The sequence below is a fragment of the Chaetodon trifascialis genome, chromosome 20 (assembly GCF_039877785.1).
Source record: "Chaetodon trifascialis isolate fChaTrf1 chromosome 20, fChaTrf1.hap1, whole genome shotgun sequence".
Classification (NCBI taxonomy): domain Eukaryota; kingdom Metazoa; phylum Chordata; class Actinopteri; order Chaetodontiformes; family Chaetodontidae; genus Chaetodon; species Chaetodon trifascialis.
The window spans coordinates 9430309-9442893 of NC_092075.1; the positions used below are offsets into that span (position 1 = coordinate 9430309).

The 12585-nt window shown below is 43.2% G+C and overlaps 1 protein-coding gene across 1 annotated transcript; it reads left to right on the forward strand.

Moving 5' to 3' along the window:
* The first annotated feature begins 706 nt into the window (after window positions 1–706).
* Window positions 707–9881, forward strand: fbxw5 (F-box and WD repeat domain containing 5). Its single transcript, XM_070988513.1, has 10 exons — window positions 707–787; window positions 2626–2821; window positions 2919–3076; window positions 4746–4929; window positions 5437–5585; window positions 5701–6027; window positions 6123–6306; window positions 6418–6565; window positions 6771–6983; window positions 7628–9881. The coding sequence occupies exons 2-10, from the start codon at window positions 2635–2637 to the stop codon at window positions 7911–7913; spliced, it is 1836 nt and encodes a 611-aa protein (XP_070844614.1). The 5' UTR covers window positions 707–787; window positions 2626–2634; the 3' UTR covers window positions 7914–9881.
* Window positions 9882–12585: the final 2704 nt, after the last annotated feature.

The window sequence follows — 12585 nt, forward strand, 5'->3', positions numbered from 1 at the left end:
GTTACTGGTGTGTTTTTCCATATTTTTTTCATTGCATGTTTACTTCATTGACATGAAAACAGTGAACATAGATATAGTCACTGACAATAATTAAGATAAGAACAGTGTATAAATCTACGATATGGGAACTTTTCAACTAAATAATGTGCTCAGACTTGGATGTACATTTGTAAGTTTTTGTGAGGAAATATTTAAGTAGAGAAATATGGTGACAAAACAATCACATTATTTTCTATGAACACGTTAAAATATTAGTTTCTTCTTCTCAATCTGCAATTTTCACCATCTTAGCATAAACCTGGGAGTTGAAATCATGTTGTAATAATAAAGAAAGCAATAAATATAACATTTTTATTCAGAATTTGGCAAATAAGGATTCTACTGGAAAGAGGTTATCGAAATTGCTTTTCAATCATCATCATCATCATCATCGTTGTCATCTTCATAATGTGTGTGAAGAAAAAATCAGACAGTAATTCTACTCCTATTTCATAAACCGTGTTACTAAATCCAGTTTCCCTTCAGTCTCTCATTAGAAACTTGCTTTTTATTAACAATGACAAAAGATCTATTACATCAGTTAGTCACAATTTAGAGAAAAACATATTGCTCTCATGAGAACGGAATCGATTGATTTTGCCTTGCTGGAGCGATGGCGTTGTTATCTGTTAGTAGAGCCTTTAAGATTCAGCCCCGCTAGAGGATTGTTGTCATTTTTCAGCGGCTAGCCGTTAGCGCTAGCTAACCAGTCCCTTGATTTTCTCTCCAACATACTCTGATCCAGCAGGTGGGTCACAGTTTATGTCAACAAATTTGGAATGAGCCAAGCTGATTAACTCATGCAATGAAAGCCTTTGTTCATAAAAGTAGCCGCTAACTGATTGAAATAAATGTCGCCAGATGTAACTAAAAGTTGAAAACAAATGTCAGCTAACGGCTAGCTGGCTTGTTAATAGTTAGCTAGCTTAACGTTAGCTTCACAGACTGCTAGCATTGCTATAAACTAAGCTCTTATTCATTTCGCGACCTAACATGCAAAAACTTCCGATAGTTGTCAGATCTTTAGCAGGTTAATATTGCACAGTTCAGAATGAGGGCTTGACTGTCTGCTTTCACGGTAATCACAGCAACTTGTTGTGGATTTTACGCACAGCGACAAAAATGTCCATGTTAGGTCATCTTCACATGACGGGTGGTTCTGCAAAGAAGAGCTGACACAGTTAGCCGCGATGTTAGATAATGGTACTGACTTGCTCCTAGAACGTTAAGTTAACATGAAATTGATAATGTAATGTTGTTAGCTGTGTTAGCTTGTAATTGAGGAAAATACCACGCCAGGGGTGTCATTCAAGCCAGTATTCAGAGGGGGGGTCCTGGGGGGGTGATTATTTTAAAACTTCACTGAGTCAGTTTTTATAGTTCAGTAATCTCCCACTGAATATCAGGGTAAATACTGTACGGTTCTTAAGAGATTGTCATGTCAATTATTTGTGCTGTTATGGTTATTCACTCACTTCCGCACCAGCTTCTACACAGCTTCCTTTTTTTTTCTTGAAAAGGAGCTCAATTTTGTTTGGCTTCACCCAAAATAACTGAAGGGGCATAATTTCAAATAAACAGACTATATCCACAATGCAAATGAATTTAGAGAACACAGAAGCCACAGTGAAAGGAACCTGCCACGATGATCTTAGCTGTATTTTCATGCTCGATGCAAAGGAAGCAGCATGAGTACAGATGAGTGTGCAGACATCACAAAGCAGATGTCTGAGCTAATGTGCTGCTTACCTTCCCAGTCCCATTACCCTCATGTTTACTGGTCCAAAAATGGATTGATGATGTAAAAAATAATACTAGTAAAATAAAATGTAAAATAAAAATATCAACAGTCTGCTGGAGCATGTGCCAACCCACCTTGAATGGGAATGACATGTCTGTACCAGGCTAACATGGCTCTGCTCCAGCAGCATACATCACAAATACCTCTTTCACTCTGTCCTTTGATGGCTAACCAAATGGCGAGCCGTTAAGTCCAGTGTCCATGAGGGAGTGGATGCACTGACATGTCAAACATAATGATGATAACATTAATGAGCTCCTCTGTTAGCTGGAGACTTGTGTGGCTGAACACAGCTCAGTGCTGTCTGTGCTTTATAGCACATGCCACTGTAACAGCTCACAGCTGTCAGGCTCAAATTAGTCCCAGTAATGGTGGGGCCTCATGTTATTTATGGGTGCACGGGGCAAAATAAAATGACTGCTTTCAGGTCTTTTCTTCTAAATTATCACGCATCTTCTGAGATGGTGTATATCATCTTTCTATTGACTATCAGTCGAAAAGCAGTGGTGAAAATGCCTTGGTGCATCAGTTGGTCAGATACTATAAATCCAAGCTGTGCAGCTAAGCTGTGTTGAAACCAGCAGAACAGTATTTTACATTGGAGTGGAGATCCCAAATTTTTGCAAGATATGGAATATGTCAGGCTGAGTTTTTAGGGAAACGTATAAAATGATGCACAAACCTATTGAACGCTGCAGCCATAAAAACAAAAAAGTTTATGTTAAAGCGTTGAAGTTGTTGTAACATCACAGCCATGTTCCTGATGCTGTGTGTGTGGTACTCAGGATGTTAGGATGGAGTGTGGCCCAGTTCTGCCAGACAGCCTGGTGTTGGAGATCTTCCTGCGTCTGCCCCATGATGCCGTGCTGAGAGCTGGTCTGACCTGCAGACAGTGGCTGGCTGTCTCCAGAGATGAGTTTCTTTGGAGGGAGCTGTTCTACAGCTACTACCGCATACCACGCTCTGTACCTCGACACCCAGGTAAATCACTCTAATCATATCACGCTGATACCAGCTTTGTGTGCAGATGCTTAGAGCGATTTCAGCCTTTAGTAACTCCTAATCTATGTTTGTGCAGCGGCGGTGTCGTGGTACAGGGAGTTCAAACGTCTGTTTGACTGTATCCCCTGTGTGGAGGTTCAGACGCTGAGAGAGCACAGCGACCAAGTCCTCCACCTGGCTTTTTCTCACAGGGGTCACCGGTTCTCCTCCTGCTCCAAAGACTGCACTGTTAAGGTAGGGATTAAAAGATTATGGCGGTTGCTTTCATCTTGGGTTGTATTTTCTTACTTTCTGCCAGCTTGATAGTTGACTGTGTTTAGCATTTGGTTACATATCTAACTGAAGGGCTTTTCTTTTCCCTGGTTTGCTGGTAGACCTACTCTATAGCCCACAGTTCAGGGCCAAAGCGAGCTCCAGCAGGTGATCTCAGACAGGTCAAAACATGACTGCTCAACACAGTGGCACTCATACTGCAGTCACGTGTGTTTAAATGACTGATTAAGAAACTCTCACATGATATGATAATCTTTTTGACACTCTCTTATTTAATGTGCTCTGAGACACTGATGTTTTTCTCCACGGGTTTTAAGCACCTTTTAGGGGTTTTATTAGAATGTCAGATCTTATTTCAATCATATTTTTGTTCTTAAATCTGTTTTCTGTGCATGTTCTATATAATTTTGATACTGAAGCATTACCTGTACATAGTGTAGAATGGAAAGCAAGCAAGTCGTGTGAATTTTGATCAAATACACTGCCTAAAAAATTAAGGGATCACTTAATCATCACAGTATAACACCAAGATCAACTTCAGGGATATCAATCTGCCCATTTAGGGCAGAGTGATTGTGACTCAGTCACACCTGTCATGGTGCAAACGAAAGTGACAACAGGTGCAGTGGAGAGGCAAAATCAATATAACCCCCACAAAGGGAATGATTCTGCATGTGGTGGCTGCACAGTCGTTCTCTCCTTGTCTTTCCTGACATTCTTCTCTAGTTTTGAGTTCTGTTTGTTTCCTTGTCATTACTGGTAGCATGAGGACAAAATTAGTCCAGCTCCTGCAGGATGGCACATCCATGTGTGCGGTTGCAAGGGGGTTTTCTGTGTCTCCTAGCACAGTCTCAAGAGCTCTGGGGAGATACCAAAAGACTGATCGCTACACAAGGAGAGCTTTATTGATCCCACACTGGGGAAATCCAATCATTACAGCCAGCAAGTATTAAAAAAACAAACATGGTGGCATAAAAAGGCTAAGATAAAAGAAAAAAGTGTACAGGATAAAGAATAGCCAAACAACTACATATATGTACATTTGTACAGATTCTAAAAATACTAAATGTCATAAAAATCCTACTGCAATGAAAAGTACTATTGCCAATATTCTTAAGAGAAGAGCATCAGCCCAGCAGCAGGGCTGCTGCGGTGTCCGCTCCTTTGTGCGAGGAGGAACAGGAGTAGCCCTACAAAATGACCTCCAGCAGGCTGCTGCTGTAGCTGTGGTGAACGTTATGCTGTCGGTAACGTCGTCCAGCATGACCGGTTTTGCGGTGGGTCAGTCATGGTCAGGGGATGTATATCCTTGGAGGGTCGCACAGACCTCCATGTCATAGCCAGTGGTACCCTGACTGCTGTTAGGTAGCGATTGTTGGACCTTACGCTGGTGCAGTGGGCCCTGGGCTCCTCCTGGTGCAGGACAATGCCCGGCCTCACGTGGCCAGAGTGTGCAGGCAGCTCCTGGATGACAGTGATCCCTTAATTTTTTTGAGCCTACTCAATTTTCATTTTAGCAGGATGAACAATCTTACTTTGCTCAGTAATCTCTATTAATGCTGTTCGTAGAGCTTGGTGAGAAACATGGAAACCTCTCCTCCAAATGAGTTTTCTGACTTCTTGTATGCAGCTATGGGACACAGAGCGGCCAGATGGTAATATCTCGCTGGTGCACAGCTCCAGCATGCGTCAGTTTAACTGGGGCTACACCCAGTTCTCCCAGTTCAACGCTGACGATACCCTGCTGCTTGTATCTGGTGTCTATCTGGGCCCGCACCACTCCTCGTCTGGGGAAATCGCAGTCATCAGTCTGGGTAGGAGCCAAAAAACTTAAAATAAGTCCCTCACCAGTCATGTGGCATCATGTCCTGTTGATGTTTCTTGGGGCCATTTTTAGTTTTCTTAATAATTCTTTTGTGGAAGTCTCCCCTCCCACAGACTAAGGTGTTGGCCCAATTTCCAACAGCTATGTGTGAAGAAGGATGCTGTAGGTTGATAAGTGTGACGTATGTATGAGGCATCTGTGATTATGCAGTAAATTCCAGTTATCGTCTCTGTAAATCACCTTTTCTTTGGCACTTTCAACAAGGAAAACAAACCCCTAACTCGTCTTTGTGCTGAAAACTGCCTCTTTACTCTCAGTTGCCAGATTATAAGGCACACCTAGCTGTAACTAATGCTGTCTAATGCAACAGCCCTGCACTACATCCTTCCTTCATGAGGGTTATAATGTTGTAATGTTGTAATGTAATGGGAGCAGTTTCTTTCAGTCTGTGAGATGTTTAAATCAAAATGTGTCCCCACGTCTTAACGCTCTGCAGAAAACTACACGCTGTTGTCGCGCGTCAGGAACAAGCCGTACGATGTGTTCGGCTGCTGGCTGAATGAGACCCACCTGATCTCTGGGAACCTGCACTGGATAGGCAACATGACGTCCTGCTCTGTGCTCTGGCTCAATAAAGCCTTCCAGGTGAGACCCAGTGCACGTCAGGCAGAATCTCTTCATTGTGCAGATGGAGGATAAAGGAAGTGTCATGGATCCATAATAATAATAATACGTCCCACGCAATGTCATTCCTCCGCAGGATGTTGAATCGGAGAACGTCAACGTCGTTAAGCGCCTTTTCAAGATCCAGAACGTCAATGCCAGCACCATCCGGACAGTCATGGTGGCCCACTGCCGACGTCATGACAACCCGGACTTGCTGCTGGACTACGAGGCTCAGTCTCAGGCTCGACGGCAGAAAGGGCAGCAGCAGCACCATCACCAGCCTCTCCTCTTTGACCTGGGAACCTCCGGCAGTGAGGAAGAAGAGGAGGACGAGGAGCGCCAGAGGGAAGCGAGGTGTCACGGCTTCCCCACTGTCCGTCTTCCTCAGCCCACCATCTCAGGCTTGGGCCATGTTTTGCAGGTGAGTGAGGTGTAAAACTCTGGTGTTTTTATCTGTTTTGAAAGAATAATCTTGTTCATTCTGCCTCTTTTTCTGCTTTTCTTCCTGCCTGTTAGAGTTGTAAAAATGTGGCGCCCATGGAGCTGGAGATTGAGACCCAGGTGGCTCAGATGATGGGCAGAGCCCACACAAAGGCCCCTGAATCCAACCTAATTGAGCCCTCTGAGCCCAGTGAGGGAGAGGACAAAACTTACTTACTCTTCACCACCGGCAGCCTTACATACTCCCCTCATCAGATAGGTAAGCAGGTGATGATGCATGTGTGATCCACACACAATGCATGAAAGGTAGAAATTGCACACGGCGCTGTCAGACGTCTCCTCTCATGTGGGGGTCTTTGTCCCTGCCCAGGTATTAAGCGGATCAAACCGGACCAGATGACCACTTGTGGCCCTGTACTGGGGGAAGAGCGGAGTTCAGACGAGTTCTTCGATTCCCTGGACCATGTCATTGATATCCATGGACACATCATTGGTATGGGCCTTTCTCCAGACCACAGGTACATAAATGATGTACATGATTCATTATGCTTTAATGTAGAAAATAAGATGTGTAGCTTTGTGTGTGTGTGTGTGTGTGTGTGTGTGTGTGTGTGTGTGTGTGTGTGTGTGTGTGTGTGTGTGTGTGTGAGTGCGCCATTGCAATACATTTCTGTAGATTACACATGCCATCATGACTCTAAATGTGCTCCTTTCATTGATCAGGTACCTTTATGTGAATAGCCGGGCTTGGCCAGCCGGGTGTGTGATCTCCGACCCCATGTCTCCTCCGCCCATTGCCGAGGAGATCGACCTGCACGTGATCGATCTGAAGAGTTTGAGGGAGGAGAGGAGGAGTCTGCGCGCTCACCGAGCCTTCACGCCCAACGATGAGTGCTTCTTCATCTTCCTCGACGTCAGCAGGGACTTTGTCGCCAGGTGCGTGACTGAGGCCGTCTGTTTCTCCAAGAATAGACACAGCTTTCACACTTGAAGCCATCACCATTAATTTGCCTGCATTTTGCCATGAAGTGATCATGCATTAATAGGGAAGTGATACTGCAATGGCAGAAAATTTGTTAATGCAATTTGACTGCTCATGTTGGAGTAACGTCTGTGTCTCCATCCTGGCATATTCTATGAATAGAAGCATCTCAACGCTCTTGTAATTTACTTACTCAATGGTCCTGAAGGTAAATTTAAGATTACTGTTTGATACGTTCCTGAAGCTCTTTTAGCTTTTCTTAGTCTAATAAATAAACAGTAAACTCACAAAATGCCAAGAAAGGAAATATTCTTACACCTATTTCCCTTATTAAACAGAAAAATACAACCTTTCAGCTTCTGAGTTACTCTCTTTTAGCAAACTAAGCTTAATGAGCTTATCAAACTCGAGAAAAGCAAGATAAATCTCACTAAAACTGTCTTGATTATGAAGATATTCTGGCTCTACATGCTGTTTTGCATACTCACATGTCCATGTGTACATTTAAAGACCATGAAAGATCCCTTTCTACTGTATTTCAATGTGAATGGTGGGATAAAGCATCCTCAGACTCATCTCTCTGCTCTCCTGCCTGCAGTGGAGCCGAGGACAAGCACGGTTACATCTGGGACCGTCACTACAACATCTGTCTGGCACGTCTGGCGCACGACGACGTGGTGAACTCGGTGGCCTTCAGTCCTGCTGACCAGGAGCTGCTGCTGTCGGCCAGCGACGACTCCACCATCAAGGTGTGGCGCTCACCGCGCATGGTCCGCCTGGCGCAGGCCCCCGCCCGGCCGTTGAGGCCCCGCAGCTTCCTGTCCTCCTGGCTGACCCGCAACAAGAACTCAACATCTGCCGGCAGTGTCAATGGAAAGCCATGAGTCAGGTTGGGAAACACTCACAGTGGGAGGGAGCCGGGAGAGGAAAGCGTGATTTTTTTCCTCTGTGATGTGAATCTATATATACACTCCATGTATATGTTCAGTGTGGTTACAGTCAGTGGTTTTGCTTGAGCTCACGGTGTTGTGACACGCAGCAGTGCTCGGCGTCTTCAGCCAACAGGAGCCGGGATGTAATGTGACTCAGGGTTAGACAGAGTGCGCTGTTGCACCAGCAAAGGACATAAATCACCACAGACTCTGTTTCGCTGCTGACAGGAGTGATATGAAATGTTGTCAGAAAAATCCACAAGACAGACGTCCGAACATGTTCCCAAGACATGTTTTTTTTTTTCTTCTTTTGGTCTGTTTTTATCTGTAACGTTGCGTCTGAACAGGTCAGACTCAGGACTTCTGGACCTGAGGCGTAAATGTACCGCAGAGTTGAAACCTTATGATCCCAGCTGTCGTGTTCTGCCCGTCAGAGAAGTGCTGTGACTGAGAATTATTTCACAAAATGTCTTTTCTTATTAACGGATATATCCAACTGATGTCTAGATTATGAACACCTCATGAAACCTGTTTTCAGACAATTACGAAACCATTTCACACCAGAAGGGAAGACAGCATTTAGCTGCATATTTAGCTGCATTGACTGCAGTCTCCTTTGGTTTTTAATCATCCCATCGCCCCAGAAATGATTGATCACTAGTCTAATCAAAGTAGCCTTACAGAGTTGTTTAATCTAGAAAAGTTGTTGAGAAACAGTTGGCGTGAAGCATGACTGCGAACAAAAAAAAAAAAAAGTTGTATGCGTAGCTAATTGTTATTTGGCCTGTTGTTCTATGTAGAAATGTATTTAAACACCTTTTTCCATGTGTGGCTCAAAGCTGCGCCCTTTAATTCTGTCAAAAGACTTTCTGACATCAGGATGAATTTCAGATCTAAATTACTGCGTGTGACAGGTTGGTTCAGTCTCCAGGCGACACTGTTGTCCATTTGGTCCTGTCTGTCAAAAGAGGATCACCAACCGAGACATATTTCTATACTTTATACGCCCCTCAGGATACATACTGCATGTTTTTATGCAGGTGGTGGCGCTGAGGAGGCCATCATTATTTCAATATGGCCTAAGATTCACATATAATGTTCAGTAAATACTGTACATGCTGTAAAATGATGGTTTTATTTAAGTCTGTTCAAAGAACAGATTGTACACCGCTGGCTGAAAGACCATTTAACTTTACTTTAGACGTAATATGTGTGTGTGTAGTCCACCTTAGAAGTGCCATGAAATACCTTGGCTGAAATTTTATTCATTTAAAAGAACAACAGAGAGTGAAAAATTGTTTGAAACGCTCATAGAGACGGTCAGAATGACATCAGAAAACTAAAGTGGAGCGAACCTCCTGCTGCCTCAGCTCAAAGGCCTCATCTGTGTTTTTGTTTTCTGGACTCCATCAGTCTTCAGATGTTTGTGTGTACATGGGCTACCCCTTTACTTCCCATCATGCTTGCAGTCCCCCTCAAGATCCTTCAGTGTTATCGCTGAAGGACCGGCCTGAAAAAGTTGCTGTCAAACCAGCACAAGCGTCAGGTACTTTACCTGTAGATGTTTGTTTCCTTGGTGATTCCCTGTCGGGGACGGACGTGACTGATTTTAAAACCCTGCTCAGTCTGATTGTGGGTTGTCTCATTATCTGAACCCTGGCTGTACTTGCATGTCGTTTTTTTTCCACAGAAACCTGTGTGAAAGTGTCAGTTCTTCGGCTGACTCTCGCCACCCATTGATCAGTATTTTCCATGTTTTGATGTGTGTGTAATCAGCCCTGAAGTTTCTCCTTAGCTCCCAACTTTCTTAAAGATTGTTTTTACTGCAGCTCCACCTTTTCCCATCGTGTTTCCTGTCCTCTAACGTTATTTTCATACTCCTCTAAAATAAAAGGCATGCCCTGAAAGGCCAGAAGTCTGCCAAAGTGTCAGATTAATACTCTTTTCTGCTGTTAAAGTGTTTTCTACTGCAGATTATTTTCTTGAGAAATCGTCTGATCTTTAAGAAGATTGTGAAAATACCCATCAGTTTCCAAAGTGCAGGGAGATGTCTTCAAACACCACATTTTGTCCAACCATCAGACCGAAATCCAACACATTAGGTCTACGATCACAAAAAGTTGAGAGCAGCAGTATATTCCTTAAAAATGAGAAGGAGGAAAGAACAAATCATCCATTGTGAAGGTAGCTGACGGTTACTTTTCTGTCCGTTGTCGACTTGGTTTTTGCAGCTCTAAACCAAACTGGACAATTTGACATTACTAACAATACACCCGATGATGGCGCTAGAGGAAAATGTGAGAGATTGTCTTAGGTATTACAAGGTGGCTTCAGAGGATCATTAAAGTCAGTGGGATTCCTTCTCTGGGGGCCATGGATGTATTAAATTGCATGAAAACATTAGTTATTGAGTTAACAGACTGACAGTCTCATCCATAAAGACGCGCTGTTAGCACAGCTAATAAGAATTTATCCACTTAGCTGGAGTTTTCATCTGCATCTCATGGTCTTCCTCAGCCAAAGACCATCCTTAAACAGAGACAGGTGTAATGATCCCCCCTGTAATCAATATATCAGTGCTTCTTAGAGGTCCCATACGAATGAGAAAACGTCTCCAGTGCGGAGCAGCATGAGACTCAGCTGAAAGCTTTCAAGAAACTAGTAAGTGGACCTTTTTAGGGGGACATTTTCATCTGACCTCACACGCTCATCACTCACGTGTGAAAGTCCACAAAATGTCCAAAGACCGTACAAGAGAATGAGCTTTTGAACATTGAGCTGTCATGAAACTGGCGGCTCGTCTCCCTCCAAGAGGGTTTTTCCATCCGTCTGTTTTGCCGTGTCAAAGCAAGACATGAATATGTGTCGGCTGTACCGCCTCGCAGCAGGAGCCAAAATTGATCTGAATGTGATGGCTTGTGGTTTTGGCTAACACCTCAATGCGCTACTTTCATACTGAGGCGTCACCAGGTTTCATTTTCTTGAAATATGAACCATGTGGTGATAAGTGTGGTGAAAATGAATTTGAAGCTGAACCGTCAAATGGTTGGTAACACAATGGTGAGGAAAAAAAGTAATCAATTTCCACTTTTAAAAGGTCATTTCATCTGAATCTTACCACTTGAGTCAATCCATGCAGGTTATTTTGGTTTCATTTGCTCAGGTTTTGAGTTTGCACCTGTTTGAGAAGCACTAACATTTAATTTAAACAAGACTAAAAGACGAGTCACACTAGCTGATCTGTGAGGCTGCAAATGCTAATGCTGGCTAACGTGCTAATGTTTAGCAGGTATGAAATTAAACCTGTTCACCGTCTTGGTTTAACTTGTTAGTATGCTAACATTTACAAACTACAGCGGAGGCTGATGGGAATGTTATTAGTTTTGCAGATATTTGGTCCAAACCAAAATAACTGGACAAATTTAAACTGTGACCTGATGACACTTCATCCTCTGGGGAACGTGAATGTTTGTATAAAGTTTCTAATAGCTGTTGACAAAGTAGTGTACAGACAGACAAAGTTAGCAAATGCTAACGTGCTAACACATCAAACTAAGATGGCGAACATGCTAGCATGCTGATGTTAGCTCAGAGCACAGAGCTGCTGACGGCCTGCAGACTCTCTGCCTTGTTTGGTGATACTGTGAATTTAACTCTCAGCAACCTCTAAATACAGCAAACGTATGAAGACGCTGCATGAGTGGCGGCTGTTGAACCTGTTCTGGTGGCTTGGCATTTCTCAGCGTTGCTTCTTGGGTGTGGGTGTTTGACTTTGACCTCAAACAACATAAGGCATCACGCAGTCCACGAGGCGTGTGTGTGACCTGCTATCTCGATATGTGTGTGAAGACATCCAGCCCGGCTTTGTTGCTTTGACAGCAGGCTGTATTACAACACTTCCCAAGAGACCCAATTAAAAAACACACTGGCTCCTACATTTCCCATCATGCAGTCCACATATTGAGCCTCCATGTCCCAGTTTATAATGCAGACTTTCGGTGGAGTTCCCTGTGATGTTTTTTTTTTTAACTCTGATGTTTTGGGGAACATTCTACAAGAACGGGAAGGAAGCAACAGTTCATTATTTCCACATTTGTGTCAACTGCAGCACCACAAACTGGGTTAACTGACATCCTGACAAACTGTTTTGTGACACGTCGGTCTGGTTGTTGTTTCCATCAGATGTTGCAAACAGTTTCATTTGTTGCAGCCAGATGATGAACACATTACTGCGTTGGAGAAAGCACCAGAGAGTATCACACAACAAAAAACCGTATAAAATCACCTTTTTTTTCACCTTATATCACCTGTGATGCTGATCCTCACTTGATAACAGAATCAGTGTGTAGCGTAGATATCATATAGCAGCTCATTTGTAAAATAAATAAATAAATCCTTAAACAGACAGTATTAAAACATAAAAGTAATGACTTCTTGGATAGACCTCAAGGACTGATGTGTGTTAACATTTTAACATAATGTGCATCAAGGTGCTGCAAACATGTAAATTCAAAGTATCCCAATAATATTTAGTAAGTACTTTTATTTATATAGCCCAATACCACAAATTTAAAACAGGGGGCTTCAGTTCTGTTTGACACATAATAAATGTCCAAAGAAAATT